Consider the following 18,820-nt stretch of genomic DNA (forward strand, 5'->3'; position numbering starts at 1 on the left):
AGGCATAGGCTACTCCTGGGACTTTGCTTCCCCCAGTTGGGGGATGGTTTGGTGGTGATTGGGGATTTTATTATTTACTCTATCTGGGTATCCCGGGTTTCTGTACTCTCGGGAGGGGGGGGTTCCGCATGTGTCTCTCCCTGGATCAAGGCAATCCTGTGGGCTGCACATGTACCTCCCACCCCCGGGTGTGCTAACGCTTATGGAAGTGTAATTCCTCCTATGGGCTGAGCTCCTGAGTTGCAAGTCTGCATTTTCTCTCCTCTTTCCCTGGGCTCCACTGTTGACTCTTCTTCTGTCTATGCTGACTAATGGTCAGTGTGCCACGTATAAGATGGTGGTGGCTGCTGGTGTGGCAGCAAGCTGCCCTTGCAGTAGCAGTTGCTGTGGTGGTGGCTGTTGTGGTGTCTGAGGCAGCAGTGGGGAATGCTACTGCTGGCAGTTGGGCAGGCAGGGTTGCTTCCTAGAGCCAGCAAGGTTGCTGGGCCCCCTGATGCCATCACTTGGGGCAGGCAGGGTCACTTCCCAGGGCCAACGAGGTCACCAGTAGCACCAAGGGCAGAAATTAACTAGATGTGGATGGTGTGGGATCAGCATCTAGGCAGAGGGAACTGCCCAGGCAAAGGCCTTGTGGCAAGAATGAGTGTCAGAGGCTAGAGGAACTGAAAGGAATCTGGTGTGGCTGGTTGGAGTGAGTGAGGGGACAGTGGGCCCAGAGGGGGTTGGAGGGTCAGGGACAGGGTGCTGTAAACCCTGATAAGGATTTAGATTGAATCCCAGAAATATTGGGGACTGTGGAAGGAATTCTTCCGCCATAACAGGCAGGCTAAAGTTCATTCATGGGAACACTTATAGAGTGCTTACTGTATGCAGAGTACACAGTTAGGGGCTAGATAGGAAGATGAGTAAGAAGTAGACACTTCCAAAAGGACTTATGGTCTTGGTAGAGATGGAGAAGAAAAATTAATATTTGATGCAGATCTCTGCATCCCTGCAAACTATACCAAGACCTCATTTTAAAGATAGAACTTAGGGGCCAGCCCATGGCTCACTTGGGAGAGTGTGGTGATGATAACACCAAGTCAAGGGTTAAGATCCGCTTACTGGTCATCTTTAAAAAAAAGTAAAAAATAAAAAGATAGAATTTATATACCATAAAATTCAGCATTGAGAAGCACACAATGCAGTGGTTTGTAGTACAGTCATCCCTTGGTATCCATGGGGGATTGGTTCCAGAACTCCCCACAGATACCAAAATTTGCAGATGCTCAAGGTCCTTATATAAAAGCACAGTATTTGCATATAACCTATGCACATCCTACCATATATTTTAAATCATCCCTCCGTTTCTTATAATATCTAATACCATGTAAATACTGTGAAATATTTGTGATACTGTATTGTTCTTTATTTGTATTATTTTTAATTGTTTTTTCCAAAATATTTTCCTTTTTTCCACTTTTTTTTCCCAAAGTATTTTTGATCCATGGTTGGTTAAACCCACAGATACAGAACCAGTGGAAGCAGAGTGCCAACTGCACGTTCACAAGGTTGTGCAACCATCACTACTGTCTCACTGTCTAATTCCAGAAACCAAGTCCTTTTTTAACAGTGAATTTTTTTCTTTGGACTAGGTCCTACATTTCAAAAGGTATGAAATTCAAAAGGAATAAAAGGTATATAATCATTAACGTGCAGATGAGGCACCCCTTCGTATTACTGTTGCATTACTTTGCTGTTGCCACCATCACAAATAACCACAAATGCAATGGCTTTTAACAACGTACATTTATTCTCTTTCTAGTGGCCAGAAGCCCAAAATTAGTCTCACAGGGCTAAAATCAAGGTGTGGGTAGGGCTGGTTCCTTCCGGAGGCTCTGGGGGGAATCTGCATCCTGGCCTTTCCTAGCTTCTAGAAGCTGCCAAATTCCTTGGCTTGTGGCCCCTTCCTCTGTCCTCACGGAGTGTTGCTCTAACCTCTGCTCACATGGCATTCTCCTCTGTGTGTGTAAAACCTTTCTCTGCCTCCCTCTTATGAGGTTCCTTATGATGACATTTAGAGTCCTTCTAGATAATCTAGGAAAATCTCCACATCTCAAGGTCCTTAATTTAATCACACCTGCAAAGTCCCTTTTGCCATGTAAAGTAGCATATCTATGGGTCTTAGGGATTAGCATGTGGACATCTTTGGGGGGCTATTATTCACCCTAACACCCCCTTGAGTACCTCGGAGTGTATGCCCTAAGAACATTCTCTTATATAAACCCAGTACAATGACATCATTAGGCAATTATCATCAGCACAGTACTATTATCTAATCCACAGACTTTATGCCAATTGTCCCAAAATATGCGTTATAGCAAAACAAAACAAAAATAAATAAAAAACACTCTCTTCCCCAGTCCAGGATCACACATTGTATTTGGTCATCACATCTCTTTACTCTCCTTCAGTCTGGAATTGTTCCTGGGTCTGTCTGTATTGTTCATGACCTTGACACTTTTGAAGATTACAGACCAGTTATTTTATCTTAATTTGGGTGTGTTTCCTCATGGTTAGAATCCAGTTGCGCATTTTTGGCAGGAGTATCTCCAGAAGGGATGCCAGTCCCTCCCCGCTCCCCACCACACACCTTTTTCTAAGTCAACTTTGTGTCACAGTATAGCATACACACAAAAAGTGCATGCACATCCTAGGCATTCAGCTCCAGGGATTTTTGCAAGGGAACACCCCATATAACCAGCACCTAGAAGCCCCCCTCATGCCCCTTCCTTCACCAGCACCCCCTCAACATTACTGTTATTCCAACTTCTAAAAGCATGGAGTTGTTTTGCCTGTTCTTGGATTCGGTCCAAATCGAATCACTTTCTCATCTGGCTTCTTTCACTCAACCTGTGTTTGTGAAATTCAGCCATGTCCAGTGAGGGGGCTTTGGAGGGGCTGGTTCCAAACGTACATTCACTTTTAAACATTCAGGGAGCGGGACATATGTGATTTGTGCGCTTTTCTGTATGCGTGCTATACCTACATATTTACATTCAAAATATATGTTAAAAAGAAGGAGGAAAGGGGAAGGACAGAAATTAAAAGCACAGACTCCAGAGACAGTCTGCCCTTGTCTGAATCTCAGCTCTGCCAGCTTGTGAGTTGGGTTGTCTTGGGCAGACTGATGATGTACCTCAATTTCCCCATCCTTAACATGAGAATCATAGCAGGATCTGCCTTGTTGAGTTGTTGTGAAGGTTAGATGAGGTCATTTATAGGTGTTTGGAACAGGGTGTGGCACGGGGAAGTGAAAATAAATCGATGTCCATTTCAATCCATAAATCATGAAGACTGTTCTAGAACAAACAGTTGTCGAGGTAGCTGGGTGCTTGCATTGATTCATAGCATCACCATGAAAGCAGCAAATACACACGCACAGCCTGACGTGTCCTACTGGTTCAAATACCAAATCTTGATAAAGTTCTAAAGAAAACCTGGAGCAGTCTTCCCTTGGATTACATGGTGGCTGCCCTCCTGGAAAATTTACTGTATATTAAAGCCAACCGTAAAACCCTTCTGTGTTTACACATAAAACAGTTGGGGATTAGTTCCAGATTATTACAGACCATGAGCAAGTGTCCAGTGGGATGTTTAGAAGTCATGTGGGATGCAGGGAATTTCTTGTAGTACAATAGGGTGTCTGCATCCGGGCCCCTACCTGCCCAGTCTGTGTGACATCCAGGACACTCCACACCCCTACAAGACACTGAGACGGGGGCAGCACTACCCACTTACAACTCGCTTTCTGGAATTCTGCATAGACAAGCAAACACAGTTATTTTCATCATTCATGGATTCTGCATTTGTGAATTCACCTACTCACTAAATTTATTTGTAACCCCAAACTCAATACTCCTGGTGCTTTCGTGGTCATTTGCAGTCATATGTAGACAGGGGAAAAACGTGATCACCCAATGCACACTCAGCTGAGTTTGAACAAGGCAACCTTTGCCTTCTGGTTTCAGCTCATACTGTAAATCAGTGTCCTTTTCATGGTATATTTAGTGCCATGTTTTTTACATTTTTGTGCTTTTTTGTTGGTGATTTGACTTTCTGAAATGTTCCCCAAACATAGCTGAGATACCATCTAGTGTTTGTAAATGCAAGAAGGCTGTGACGTGCCTTACAGAGAAAATATGTTAGATAAGCTGCCTTCAGGTGTGAGTTACAGGGCTGTCGACCGTGAGTTCGATGTGAACAAATCAACAGTATATAGTACAAAAGGTGTCTTTAAACCGAAACGCACACAAAACAAGGTGCTGTATCAATGGCTGATGAAAATATTGTGACCAGAGCCAAATCCTTTATCTCTCCCTAGGAACGAGTCATATTCGCTAACTCAGGGTTTGAAGTGACTCTGTAGAACATAACTAGCATTGAGTCATGAGAACCGACTGTATTTTATATTTTCTCCCTTTTCTAAGTAGAGAGCAGTATGCCAAACACCGTTCTGCATTTGTTATTCTTCACTTTGTATTTTAGAAATCTTTGCATATCACTTCGACCTTCCTCATTCACTTGCCTAAGTCCTTTTTACTACTAAACGCATCGCTTTGTAAGACAGACACGAGCAAACATTAAATGGTGACAAAGCAAACCTCGGATATAAAATAAACCCAAGTTCATTGATCCATTCACATCTTTCAAGGCCTGCCCAGTGTCACAGATGGATTTTAAGCTGAGAGGTGGTGGTATAATTTGCCTTAGGGTTTTTAAGTTAAATTTTTAAGGGTCTAGTTAAGACTGTGCATCAGGGTCCAGAGCCACCCATGTAACTTCTCACCTTGCTTCCTTTCAGCCATGCTCAGGATGGTATCCGCGGTTCTCCAGTTCGGCAACATTGTACTGAAGAGAGAACGGAACACTGATCAAGCCACCATGCCTGACAACACAGGTGCTGCCACCTAGCCTGCCTCCCAACAGCCTGGCCCTCAGTGCAAGTCCAGCCCTCCTGAGTCCCCTGTTCCAGTAGAGAGCATCTCCGTCCCCAGCCTGGCCAGCCTGCCTGTGACCCAGGACCACTCTGATTTCCTGACCTCTGCTGAGTCTTTGCCAAAATCCACTCTACCACTCTTTTCCTGATTCTAAAAAGCATGAGATCTGCTAAAAGTTTGAACAAAACCAGCACACCAAAAGGAAACAGCAGGATCCCCCGTCATCCCAGTCCCTCTGAGAAGCCGCCATTAGCATGTGCTATATCTCCTCCTGGCTTCTGGGCTCTGCATATATACACTTTTTTTTTTTGCTTTTCAAAAACAGAATTATAGTTAATATTTCTTTTTTAAAACCAGAACGGAAATAACTATGCTTCTTTATTATTATACAATAATACAAGCTGGAAGGGCAAAAATCTGGCAAGACAGAAAAGTATAAAGGAAGGAAGAAAATTACCCATAATCATACTCCCTAGAGATAATTACTACTCCCATTTTGGGGTATTTCTCTCTGGGCTTTATTCTACTTCTATATCAACATGGATATAAATTGTCACAGGAATGAAATCGTTCTTCCCCTGGAGTTAAGAGGAGCTTTCTGTCCAGATCACAAAATCCTATGGGCTCATTTTTAAAAGCTGCACAGCACAGAAAATATGAGGAAAGGGGTCATTCCCCACGATGCTGTTGATCAGCGATACTATCTGTGGCATTTAAGGGCTGTGTTCACAAACCCAGCAGGCATGCCATGCACGTGCATTTATTTATTCATTTTACAAAATCAGAGTCAAACCTTACAAAATGTTTCGAGCCCTGCCTTTTTCCTTTATGCATTGGGTGGGGGTAACTTTTCGGGTTATTGACTCTACCGAGATTTCTTAATCTGGGATCCGTGGGTAGAACTGTATATCCTTGTCATTGGTCTCCTTTGAAATCCTGCATATTTTTCTTTTTATGTTTGCAGACATTGATTGGGGAAGCAGTCCATGGGCTTCACCAGGTGGCAAAGGGCACATCAAAGGCTTAGAACCCTATGAGCAATGTCCTGTTAATGGCTGTGTAGTACTCCAGGGCACAATATCTGCTATTTTTTCAAGTCTTTTTTTTTTTTTTTTTTTTTTCAGTTCTTAAATGCTTCCCATGTAATGCAAAGTCACTGCAAAAAATTAGAAACTGGAATTGCACACCTACCCAAAGGACAAATTTAAATTCTCATAACCTCACCTCTCAGAAATAATCCCTGTTGACGTTTTGGTATATTTCCTTCTAGATGTGTTTCTTTTCTTTTTAATTTTCTGCTGGGGCTGAGTATTTTTAGTAGCTATTTTTTCATTATGGAAGTGATAGATGCTTGAAAAAATTTCTTTATTATCATTTTAATTAAGAGAAGAAAGAAGAAACGCACCTGCCCACACAGCCTCACCCCCATCTTCTGCAAAAACATCTATTTAATATTTTGGCATCCAGGTATTTTTCTATGCAATTTTTTTCTCTACAAGAATAAGACATATTCCATAATGTTTTGTAGCCTAGGTGTTTTCCTTTTAATATATTATACACTTTGTTCCATTTCATTAAATATATCCCCAATATTTTCTTGTAAAAATTTTCGAACGTATAGAAAAGTTGAAAGGATTTATTTGGAGAACATGTTATGTTTCTGTTTTTACCAAAGGTTTCCACCCTGGACTTTTTACTCTTGTTGTAATTGTAAGTGGTGCCTTTTTATTGATTTGTTTTAAATTTTCACCCTCTTTTCCGCAATATAGATGAGCAATTAATTTTTAAATATTTATTTTGTGTTTGGCTACCTTAGTATGAATGTTTATCCCAACAGCTTTTCCCCCCAACATTTTATTATGAAGTTTTCAAACACACAGAAAATTTGAAAGAATTCCACAGTAAGCACCCGGATATCCACCACCTACATTCTAATGTCAGTATTTTACTGCACTTGCTTTATTGCATATCTTTTCATTCATCTTATTTTTTGGTGCATTTCAAAGTTGCAGACATCAGTATAGTTCACACCTATGCACTTCAGCCTGCATAACATTAACTGGCATCTAATATTTGTTTATAGTTCCTTTTTTTATTTGAAATGAAGTGTACATAGCAAGATAGGCGCACATCTTAAGTGTACTGTGCAGTGAGTTCCCAGTGTAATTTTTAGTGACTGCAGAACATCCGTTCACATGGATGAACCGTGACGTGTCTAACCAATCCCCAGTTACTGAGCATTCAGGTTGTTTCCTGATTTTTTCCCCCCTTATAAAGAACACTGTGATGAACATCCTTGTATTTTATTCTTTGCTTACATCCAGGATTATTTTTTGCCAACTCTGATTCCTAGAAATAGAATTACTGGGTCAGGGAATGTACCTACTTTTAGGACTCATGCTGCCTCTGGTGGGAAAGCCTGGGCCTGTCTTTCGTTCCCCCGACCGTGGGGGATAGCACCTTCTCCCCCAGTCCATGGCCAAAGCCACTTCCTCGTGCTGATCGGATTTGGTTTCTCTCGCCCTCAGCTGCGCAGAAGCTCTGCCGCCTCCTGGGAATGGGGGTAACAGATTTCTCTCGAGCCCTGCTCACCCCCCGCATCAAAGTTGGCCGAGATTATGTGCAGAAAGCCCAGACCAAGGAACAGGTAGGTGGGGCTGGTGGTAGGCAGGCAGAGGAAGAGCCTGGCACCATGGTATTGGGGCTTTAAACAGTTTTTGCCATTTTTCTCACTGAACGGATTTTCTCTGAGTGACTGCTGGGTTACCGGCTCTGGTTAGGTGCTGGGAGAAAAAGAAGTAATCACAGAGCTCAAGTTTAGGGAAATCGATAATAAAAGATAAATGAACAGAATGCTCTTAGACAGTGATGCCTTCTGTGAAGGAGGATGAGGTGGTCAATAAAATCCACTCGGAGGAGGTGATGTTTGGGTAAGACCTAGATGGTTCAAGGCAGACAGAACAGCAAGGGTAAAGTCCCTGGGACCGAAACATGCTTGGCAAGTTGGGGACATTAAGGAGGTCAGTGAGGCAAGAGGACAAGGGAGAGGGTGGTTGAAGCCACAGTCAGAGCTGTCAGCAGGGGACAGGTCACATGAGGTCTTAGAGGCCGCAGTAAGGAGGTGAGTGTTATTCAGAGTCAGTGAGGTTTTAAGCCAGGGAGCAACTTGATTCAGTTTTTTCTTTTATGTAGACCTTTCCTTGGTTGCTGCGTGAAGCGTCGGGTCCAGGTGGCACAAGTAGAGGGAGGGAGTCATGAGGAATCTACTGCCATAGTCCAGGCCAGCAACCGTGGTGGCTCAGACCGGGGTGGTAGCAGGGGGTGGAGAAGAGTGAACACAGGCCAGGGAGGTTTTCAGAATCCAGCTTTTGGGCAGATGCCTCTCTGCTGGCCCCGGGCTGGGTACTGAAGTACCAGGATGAAGTAGACACAATGAGGGAGATGTGGAATTTGGGAGTCACACTGACCCAGGTTCTACTCTCAGCTGGGGTATTATTGTTAGTCGTCATTTTACAGATGAAGAGACTGAGGCACAGAGAGGTTTATTCATGTGCCTAAGGTCACACAGCCTCTAAGTGGTAGAGCTGGGATTTGAACCCAGGTTGTCTGGCTCCCAAGTTCACGCTCTTAATTTGTTGTGCCGTAGAAATTGGTTTGTGGGGTCAGGGGAGGATTCATGAGCTAACATGCCGCAAGCACTTCACATACTACCTGACACACAATAGGACTTTAGCAATGGTCTCCTATTGTTCGTGTCATCGTTCTTGGTGGTGTTTATAATCAAGAGGCTGGGAGGGGAACCATGAAGGGGCCCTTGCTCAGGGGCCCCTTCCCGGCTCAGTCCACCACTGCCTTGCCGGCTGATGTGCAGCCTGGGCCCTCACGGCGCGCCTTGCCCTGCAGGCTGACTTTGCGCTGGAGGCCCTGGCCAAAGCTACCTATGAGCGCCTCTTCCGCTGGCTGGTCCTGCGCCTCAACCGTGCTTTGGACCGTAGCCCCCGCCAGGGCGCCTCCTTCCTGGGTATCCTGGACATCGCAGGCTTCGAGATCTTCCAGGTCTGCTCCTTGTACTGCAACAGGGGCTGTGGGGGCTTCATCCCTCTGGGTCTCGGTCTCCTTCTTTCTGGGTCTCTGCGCCCCCACCCCACTGCTGTGCTTCTCACTGTGTCCCTTCATCTCCTGCAGCTGAACTCCTTCGAGCAGCTCTGCATCAACTACACCAATGAGAAGCTGCAGCAGCTCTTCAACCACACCATGTTCATCCTGGAGCAGGAGGAGTACCAGCGCGAGGGCATCCCCTGGACCTTCCTCGACTTTGGCCTCGACCTACAGCCCTGTATTGACCTTATTGAACGGCCGGTGAGCCCAAAGCCCCTCCCCACCCCCACCCTGGGTTCAAATGCTGTGTTCTCCACCGTCTCGGTGATCTCTGTCTAGTTTCTCATCTGCTGGGCCCTGGGCTGTCCATCAGTTCAGTGGGGAAGATGATAGTGCCTGCTTCCTAGATCCGTTGTGACCATTAGATGATTAGGACCAGGAATGCATCCATCTCCAGTCAGTAGGTTAATCAGAGGCTCTAACCATAATCACTGTTCTCAGCTTTGGTTGTATGTCTAAGTATTAGTTATAAGAACTAAAAATTAGTAGCAACGTAAGTGTCTAAAGTTTGGGGATCTAATTTCCTCTCCTCCTGCCATCAGGCGAACCCCCCTGGGCTCCTGGCCCTGCTGGATGAGGAGTGCTGGTTCCCAAAAGCCACGGACAAGTCCTTTGTGGAGAAGGTAGCCCAGGAGCAGGGCAGCCACCCCAAGTTCCAGAGGCCTAGGCACCTGCGGGATCAGGCTGACTTCAGTGTCCTGCACTATGCAGGCAAGGTAAGGGTCTAGGGGCCGGCCTTGGGGCATGTGGGCAGGAGTGGAGATCCAGAGGTCTCTGCTTGGCTACAGATGTGGGGAGGGTGCAGAGGGAAAGCAGTGGCCACCTGGTGTGCAGACAGAGACAGGGCAGTGGCTGGGAGAGCCCACGGAGAGGCAAGGGCCCTGTCTGATGAAGTAAGCAAGGCCTTCCTCAAGGAGGGGATGTTTGCAGTAGTTATGAGGGAGGTGTAGGAGCTCACCTGGAGGACAGCTATGGACATTCTATCCACTTGTTCAGCAAACATGTTCAAAGGCCTTTTGTGTGCTTAACTCTATGCCGAGCCAAGCTGGGGACACAAGTCAGACATGGTTTCTGTCCTCACAGAGTTCTTTATCTTGGAGGGAAACAAATATAAACCATTAGAATATAAAGCTGATAGGTGCTTTAATGGGGCAGCTAAGGGTAGTGTCAAAGCCCAGAGGAGGAATGAACGCCAGGAAAAATTTCACACAAGAGAGTAGCGCTCAATTTGAAATCTAAATCAAGAGTCAGCAAACGTTTTCTGTAAAGGGCTAGATAGTGAATAGTTTCAGCTTTGTGAACCAGACAGTCTCTGTCACAGCTATGCAATTCTGCCCTTGTGCCATGAAAGAAGCCACAGATGATACATAAATGAAGACACAAATGAAAGCTGTATTCCAATAAAACTTTATTTACAAAAAGAGGTGGCAGACTGAATTTGGCCTGTGGCATGTAGTTTGCCAGCCCTGGTCTTGATGATGAGTAACAGGTAGTCAACAGAGAGGAGGGAAAGGTGGGAAGGGCTTTACAGGCAGAGGGAACAGAGTGCACGAAGGCTGGGAGGCAGGAGACCCACGTGTTCTGTGGCTAGAACACAGTTCGTTTCCCACCTGTCTTCTAAGACTTCCCGTGTGCCCAGTCCTGTGCTTGGCTATAAGTTAGATCCAGACCCTGCAATTTGGGAGACGCTGGCTGGTGGGAAGAATGTGTGCAGAGAATTGTGGTGGTCAGGACTGTGACTCTATGGGAGCCTCAAAGCAAAGCCTTAAGTACTTAGAAGGAGCCAGTCATGTGAAAATCCACAGAAAGAGAATCCTGGGTGGGGAGAACCACAGGGGTAAAAAACCTGAGGTGGAAATGAGCTTGCATGTTTGAGGAAAGGGTGAGGCCAGTGTGGCTGGAGTAGAATGAATAAGGAAGAAGGTGGTGGATGAGGTGATAGAGGTGGGTAGGGGGCATATGGGGAAGGTAGGAAGAGGGGCATTGCTGGTGGAGGTGCAGTTCAGAATATGGACAGAAGGTGGCACCAACACGCTCTTCTTTGTGGTGAGCCCCAGAGTTGGCTGCCTCAGCTTCTGAGAGGCTCTTGAGGAGATCTGGAGAGCTGGTAAGCCTGCCAGCCATCACCACCCTCTACCTGCTTCATTCAGGTTGACTACAAGGCCAATGAGTGGCTGATGAAAAACATGGACCCTCTGAATGACAATGTGGCTGCCCTGCTTCACCAGAGCACAGATCGGCTAACAGCGGAGATCTGGAAAGACGGTGAGGACCGGCGTCCCTGTCCCTGTCCCTGGAGCTCTGAGCAGCCCTTCTCCCAACCCACAGTGTGAGCACCTTTGTTTCAGAGGCCAAGGTCTGAACCTGAGTTATCTGCTTAGAGCCAGAGCTGTCTCACAAATAGCGTTTCCAATCAGTGATTGATTGATTGATTGATTGACATCTCAAGCCAGCATCATACTCAATGATAAAATACTTCATTAATTAAAAGCAAGACAAGGATGCCTACTGCTTTTAAACGGTGTTTTTAGCAATACTAGTCTATGCAATTAGACCAGAAAAAGAAATTAGTATATGAATATTTTAAAGGAAGAGGTAAACTTGTTATTCATAGATAGCATATGTTCCCTAAAAAAGTAAAAAGATTCTACTGAAAAACGATTAATAACAAGAAGAGAACTCAGAATGGTGATGTTTTGCAGGTTAGTCAACTTTTATGTTTTGCTTTCTTTGATCTCACACAAAGTCCCCTTCAGGCTTCCAGGGAAGAGTAAAGGAACCACAGCCTGAGACATGGTTTTGGAGGGTTTTTGCACTCCAATAAGGCCTGTTTGAATTTGGCCATCAGTCTTTTGGGACTGACGCTTCTAGGAGACATAGTCAGAAAAGCCAAATGCCTTTGTGGTAGGACCCTGACATTTCTAAGTCTTGTCTGCTGCTTCTCATCATTAGAGGACGTTTGAGAAATAGTCTTATAAAACAGGCAGAATCAGTATCTTGGTTTTTCCTGATTCCAAATTTCTGGCATTTGTCAGTTTGTCCTAATCTTTTATTGAAGTGAAAAGCATAGCTGTAGAAGTACCAGCCCATGCAATTAGGCAAGAGAACAAAATAAGTGAGATGAATGGTTCCCAATACAAACTCATAGAGCAAAAGAGCATGGAGTCCCTTAATTTTGCGAGCTGATGTTAGAAAAAGAAATTTGATTTTATTGTCTCATATAGTTTACACAAGAGGAGTTGAAAAGCAGTGTTTGATGCTCAGTCACAGAACCAGATTCTGCTATGGAAATCACCTACTCCAGACTGAAAACCGACCTTGTTTCTTTAAAATTTGTGTCCCCTTCATGGACACATGATTCCCTCCAGTCATCCCTCATTTGTCCCACTCTGTGTGTGGCTATCTCTAAAAGGGTTCCAAGAGAGAAAGTGAAAGCTGCAAAGCCTCCTGAAGTCTAGGCTTGGAGCTGGCACAGTGTCACTTCTTCCACAATTATCCTAAACAAAGCTAGTCATAAGGCCTGTCCAGATTCAAGGAGCTGCAACTTGCAGGCCAAGGGTGTGAAAACAAGAAGATGGGGAATTGGAGCCATTTGTGCATTAATCTCTGCTACAACTGCCTTGAGCTCAGAGTTGAATGCCCAGCATCCCTGACAACACAATGGAAAAGCTCTCCTCTGAGAGCCAATAGCAACAAGTGGGCTGGGAGTGTTAAGTTAGCTCTTGACTTTCCTGGCAACCGTGGCAAAAAGAGATACCTAATAAAACAGACATACTCTCAGCCTTTAGGGAGAGAGAGTTTCTTTTTTCCCTTGCACTCAATTCTCACAGAGGAAATTCATCCTTTTAGCCAACATTGAAAGCCCTCAGTGTAGATGCTCTAGAAGGAATCCCTGATGTAGATAACGAAGATGAACAAGACTTTAAAAGTTTATGGCCAAGGGGCCAGCCCGTGGCTCACTCAGGAGAGTGTGGTGCTGATAACACCAAGGCCACAGGTTCGGATCCCTATATAGGGATGGCGGGTTAGCTCACTTGGGAGAGCGTGGTGCTGACAACACCAAGTCAAGGGTTAAGATCCCCTTACCAGTCATCTTTAAAAAAAAAAAAAAGTTTATGGCCAACATTCAGGTTTCCTTCCTGCTTTGCTCTGTGCTGTTGACTAATAACCCTCTCCTCTTTTTCTTCCTGCCACCTTCTCTTTCTCCTCTCTTTTCATGCATCTCTCCCCTCCATCTCTCTTCCATCTCCCCTCATCTATCCTCACCCCTCAGAACATGGGGGCTTCCAGCAGTTCCCTTTCCTTGGCTCCTTCCCATCGTTGCCCCCAGGATCTGCAGGGAGGCACAGCTCTGCCATTTCTCCATCAGGGGGTGGGTGTCTCTGTGCATCAACGGGTGAGCTTTGCTGGACGAGGAGGGTGGACTTGTTGGGCTGGGCACCTGGTTTTGAACATCTGTCCCCTTTGCTCAGGAGAGGTCTTTCATTCTTTCTCTCTCTCCTTGTTGGTCCCCTCAGCAGTTTCCAGAGTCTGTGGCATCAGAACCCTTTCTCCTAACTAAACTTCATGCAAAAGTACAAACAAATGGGATAATATCAGCTGGCATTTCTTGAGCACTTACTATGAGCCATTCACTGTGGGAAGCCCTTTTATAATAATTGACACCCAGAATCCTCTGAGCAACCTCATGAGGTAGATGTTAGTACTATTACTCCTATTGTACAAATGAGGAAACCAAAGCAGAGAGAGGTTGAGTAACTTGCCTGAAGTCACACAGCCAGTAAATAACAGAGAAGGGATTTGAACCCAGGACATCGGGTCCCGGAGTCCCAGCTCTTAGCTGTGCTATAAAAAGTGAATAAATGATGATTATCATTTTGAAAATAGCTGGGAGTATGGGGGTGGGGGAAAGAGTTGAACCTGGGGAGGAAAATGCCATATTTGAGCCCCTATCATGCACCAGGGCCTGCCCTAAGCACGGATTATCTAGTTGACTGCTGATGACTCTTAGGTGGGCTGAGTTTTACATAATATCAGATTCTGCCCTAGCTGTGGGTTCCTGAGAAACCTGGCATGATTCAATACATAGAATTCGAGGTGATAGGAAGGAGTGGGTATTTTTTCACTAGCCAAAGTGGCACCACCAAGTAGCAATAGAGAAAATAGAATTAATGTGAAATCAGGCCTTGTGGAAGAAAGATTGATATGGAGGCAGTTTGCCCTATTTCCAATAATGCACATAAAATCAAGAGTTTATTACAATTTTTCATGTGGTGCTGTTTCAGGTTCCTAAAATGTCACTGCCCTGGCTTGGTTATCACCGTTTTCTCTCTGTGCCTCGGTGTTCTCATCTGTAAAATGGCAATGATTCTTATAAACTTATTATGCCGTTGTATGTAAGTTACTCTGAGCAATGCCTGGCAGAGTATAAGTGCTAGGTAAGCTTTTGCTGTCATCATCATCATCATTTATTGATAAAGAAACAGAGATTGTGTCCTTGAGGAGAAGAGGGGTCAAAAATCAGGGTTCGAGAGGACTCATGCTGCCTGGGTTCTAATTCTGGATCTCCAGTTTCCAAGCTGTGTGACCTTGAGCACAGTCTTCCACCTTTCCTAGCTTCAGTTTGGCCATCTGTAGGGTGGGGCTGGTAATACCAGCCTTACCAGGCTGTGTGAGGTGTTTCATATATAAAGTGGCAAGCCCTGTAAATGATAAAACCCTTGACCTTTGACTAACCCAGCTCCCTAAAACTGACCTCTGACCTTCCTCTCTACGCTTATTTTCTCCCCCCACAGTGGAGGGCATTGTGGGGCTAGAACAGGTGAGCAGCCTCGGGGACAGCCCACCAGGTGGCCGCCCCCGTCGGGGCATGTTCCGGACTGTGGGACAGCTCTACAAGGAGTCTCTGAGCCGCCTCATGGCTACACTCAGCAACACCAACCCCAGTTTTGTCCGGTGCATTGTCCCCAACCACGAGAAGAGGGTGAGTGACCCAGTCTGGGGAGGACAGGGTGGGTCTAGCAGTGGGTGAAGGACTGGTGGCTGGACTTGGCTGGAGCCACATCTGATTCAGGGTTGCCCCTCCCTGCTGACTGCTGTTGTGACTTTGAGCAAGTTGCTTTCATTCCCAGTCTCAGTGCCTTGTTGGGAAAATTCATTCATTCATCTGACTTAAATTTATTGAGCACCGATTACGTGCCGTGTACAGGTACTGAATACATTGGAGAGAAAAGCACAGCCAACTCCTATTCTTAAAGAGATCACAGTCTAATGAGAAGCACAGACATTCAACTAAGTTCCTAAACTGAATGTCAAGTGGAATTTGTAGGGGGTGGTAAGTGTCACATAGGGTTTGATCTGGTCAGTGAAGTGAAGGAAGCCTCCCTGGAGGAGGTGATGACCGAGCTCTAAAGAATAAGTGGTACTGCAGGCAGAGAACAGCTCGTGCAAAGGCCCAGGGGTAGGTAAGAACACGAGAAGCACAAAGAATGAAAGAAGGCCATTGGGGCTGGGGGTGTTACATAAGGGTAGGAAGACCATGCCCAGCTTCACAGGCCAGCAGAAGATTTTCTTGTTGGGAAAATTAGAAAACAGGCCCTACAGAAAAGAGCTAATGTAAATGAAAAATTAGAACACAAAATTAGGTGCCCGAGGCTTACAGTGCCCTTCGAGAAAGTAGGGGCTGTGATTACTGGGTGGGTCTGTGTGGTATATCTCTTTTCTCATGTCTGCAAATATCACTTTTTATCAAATCTAAGACACATTTCTCCACATTAGCATCTCTGAGGTTGGGATGTGGCTTACAATCAGTGGCCTCTCAGAGTGTAATTGCCAAGTTTCCTCTTTCTTGGGGGTATATAAAATGACAGCATGCATCATTTGAGTTTCTGTACTGTTTAGATGTTTATCATTTGTGTATTACTTTTGAAAAAGCAACAAAAGTTAGCCACCAAAAATGATTCACGGGCTTTGATTCATATCAGCTTCCCAGTGAGGCCTTTTGCTGATTATCCTGTGAGCAAATTCAGCGCCCCCAGCCCTGCCTCGCTGCAGCTCTTTTCTCCTTAGCACTTATTATTTCTTCTCCACTTCTGACATTTGTTTGTGACTGCTTGACCTCAGTTATTGTCAATTTCTCCCACAGGACTTTCAGCTGCCCCAGGGCAGGCATTTCTGCCAAGCTTGAGCACTGCTGCCTCCCCAGCGCCTAGGACAATACCTGACACTTAGTAGGTGCTCAATACGTTACAGGCTGAATCATATTAAATTGTCAAGATTCAACCATTTTTAGGCCGGCCCGTGGCTCACTCGGGAGAGTGCGGTGCTGATAACACCAAGGCCACGGGTTTGGATCCTATATAGGGATGGCCGGTTTGCTCACTGGCCTCACCAAGCCAAGGGTTGAGATCCCCTTACCGGTCATCTTTAAAAAAAAAAAAAAAAAAAAAAAGATTCAACCATCTTTGACCTGCAAAAACATGCCTTTCTACCTGGTTTCGCCTGACTGTGGTCCTATGAATGGCGCCTCCTGGTGGCCGCCGCTGACCTCGCGTGTCTGTCCTGCTGTCTGCAGGCTGGGAAGCTGGAGCCACGGCTGGTGCTGGACCAGCTACGCTGTAACGGTGTTCTGGAAGGCATCCGCATCTGTCGCCAGGGTTTCCCCAACCGTATCCTCTTCCAGGAGTTCCGGCAGCGGTGAGCGGGCCCGGCCAGGTGGAGGGGCTGGGTAGGGCTCGGGTATGGAAGCGACTATACCTGCATTCAACCCCCCTCACTGCTACTTCTGAAGTGGGGGACTTCGGGCAAGTTGCTCACATTACTGAACCTCAGTTTCCTCCTCTGTGTTATGGAAGAGCAATATCACAACTCGATGCACTCCCCAGAGAAAGTGCACATAGCACTAAGGGGTATTGGGTGCGTTGCTGCTGCTATTTAGGGCGGTGGTCCCCAAACCATGAACGTGAAATCGCTATAGTGTGTTGCAATCTGCACTTCTTTTAAAATGAGGTATAATGAGATTGAACAGAAAATAATGAAGTCTAAAAAGCAAGTAACATAGATAATATTATATCATAAATGCTTTCCACAAACTGTATATAACAGCGCTGTCCCTTAGAAATAGAACGTGAGCCACATATACAATTGAAAATATTTTAGTAGCCATGTTTTAAAAAGTAAAATGAAACTAGCGAAATTAATTTTTTTTTTTTTGGCTAGCCAGTACAGGAATCCGAACCCCTGACCCTGGTGTTATAAAACCACACTCTAACCAACTGAACTAACCGGCCAGCCCAAAATTAATTTTAACAAGATATTTTATTTAACCCAGTGCGTACAAAATGTTAGATAATTTTAACATGTGATCAATATTTTTAAAAAGTAGGCTGTCCAGTTAGTTCACTTGGTTAGAGTGTGCTGCTGATAACACCGAGGTCAAGGTGTTACTGGCCAGCTGGCAAAAAAAATAAATAAATAAGTTTAGATGGAATAAATAAAAAGTATAATAAAAATAAAATAAAATTAGGAATGAGATATTTTGCATTCTGTTTTCTTACCAAGTCTTTGAAATCCAGTATTTCATACTCATGTGCATCTCAGTTTGGGCACTAAATTTCCAGTGATCAAAGTGACATGTTCTATTAAAACAACAAAGTTGTGTATAACACAAAAATATTTTACACTGCTTCAGTTTTTTTAATTTAAATATTACTTAGTTAAAATTAAATACAAGGAAAAATCCACATAAATGAACACATATCAAAGTTTCTCTATCACCAGTCATAAAATAATGCATATTATATATGATTTATATATTATGTATATGATGTATGTGTGTATATATTGTATATATCATATACATTATTATTTTACATAAAATGTCAAGATCCCATGAGAGGGCACAGTAGGGGCAAAGGCTCTGAGAACAGACACATATGCTTATACAAAATGTATTGTTTTATCCCGAGTTGCTCTCAGAAATTTGAGAGAAACTGCTATAAAGCACTTCACTCAGACCCTGATTCATAATAAGTGTTCAGCAGACATCAGCTGCTGTTTGTCGTTCTCACATTTGCATTCTGAGATGCACCTCTATTTTAAATCTCAGTAAAATGTCAGAGCTGGCCAGTTGGCTCAGTTGGTTAGAGCACAGCCTTGTACCACCAAGGTCAAGGACTCAGATCCCCATCCTGGCCAGCTCTGGGCGGGGGAAAAAAAAGAAAAAAAAAAAAATCAATGAACTATGGGGAGGGCGTAATAAGACACTCATAAACGGCGCTCAATAAGTGTCCAGGAGTGGGAGCATTTATTGTCAGTGCTATTGTCCTTGGTGGTGGTGGTAACGCTCTTACCGCAGCGTGTGGTGCTCAGTAAAAGCTCGAATGTTAGTTTTTGTTTCTGTTCCTGTTATCGTCATCATTGTCATCACTATTTGTCGCTCTGAGCCCAGTGCCCAGCCGCAGCAGGCACTCAGCTACAGTTTGCTGTCACTCTCCACTCCCCTGCTGCAGGTATGAAATCCTGACACCCAATGCCATCCCCAAGGGCTTTATGGATGGGAAGCAAGCCTGTGAGAAGATGGTGAGCATGGAGTGCTGTCTGAGGGAGTGCAGGGGCCCAGGCTGGGACTTACGTCCTTCCCCCTCCCCCCTCATCACCCCTCCCCCCTCATCACCCCTCCCCGC

At 45.0% G+C, this 18,820-nt stretch overlaps 1 protein-coding gene across 3 annotated transcripts in view; it reads left to right on the forward strand.

Moving 5' to 3' along the window:
* MYH14 (myosin heavy chain 14) overlaps positions 1–18,820 on the forward strand; it is an 87,340-nt gene that overhangs the window by 31,394 nt on the left and 37,126 nt on the right. For all 3 annotated transcript variants that reach the window (XM_063092200.1, XM_063092199.1, XM_063092201.1), the window contains 9 exons: positions 4,844–4,939; positions 7,508–7,626; positions 8,883–9,035; positions 9,165–9,338; positions 9,680–9,853; positions 11,288–11,402; positions 14,933–15,120; positions 16,711–16,832; positions 18,647–18,716. In XM_063092200.1, coding sequence (XP_062948270.1) covers positions 4,844–4,939; positions 7,508–7,626; positions 8,883–9,035; positions 9,165–9,338; positions 9,680–9,853; positions 11,288–11,402; positions 14,933–15,120; positions 16,711–16,832; positions 18,647–18,716 — 1,211 coding nt within the window. The remainder of the gene's footprint in view (positions 1–4,843; positions 4,940–7,507; positions 7,627–8,882; positions 9,036–9,164; positions 9,339–9,679; positions 9,854–11,287; positions 11,403–14,932; positions 15,121–16,710; positions 16,833–18,646; positions 18,717–18,820) is intronic.

The sequence above is a fragment of the Cynocephalus volans genome, chromosome 3 (genome assembly GCF_027409185.1).
Source record: "Cynocephalus volans isolate mCynVol1 chromosome 3, mCynVol1.pri, whole genome shotgun sequence".
NCBI classification, from domain to species: Eukaryota; Metazoa; Chordata; class Mammalia; order Dermoptera; family Cynocephalidae; genus Cynocephalus; species Cynocephalus volans.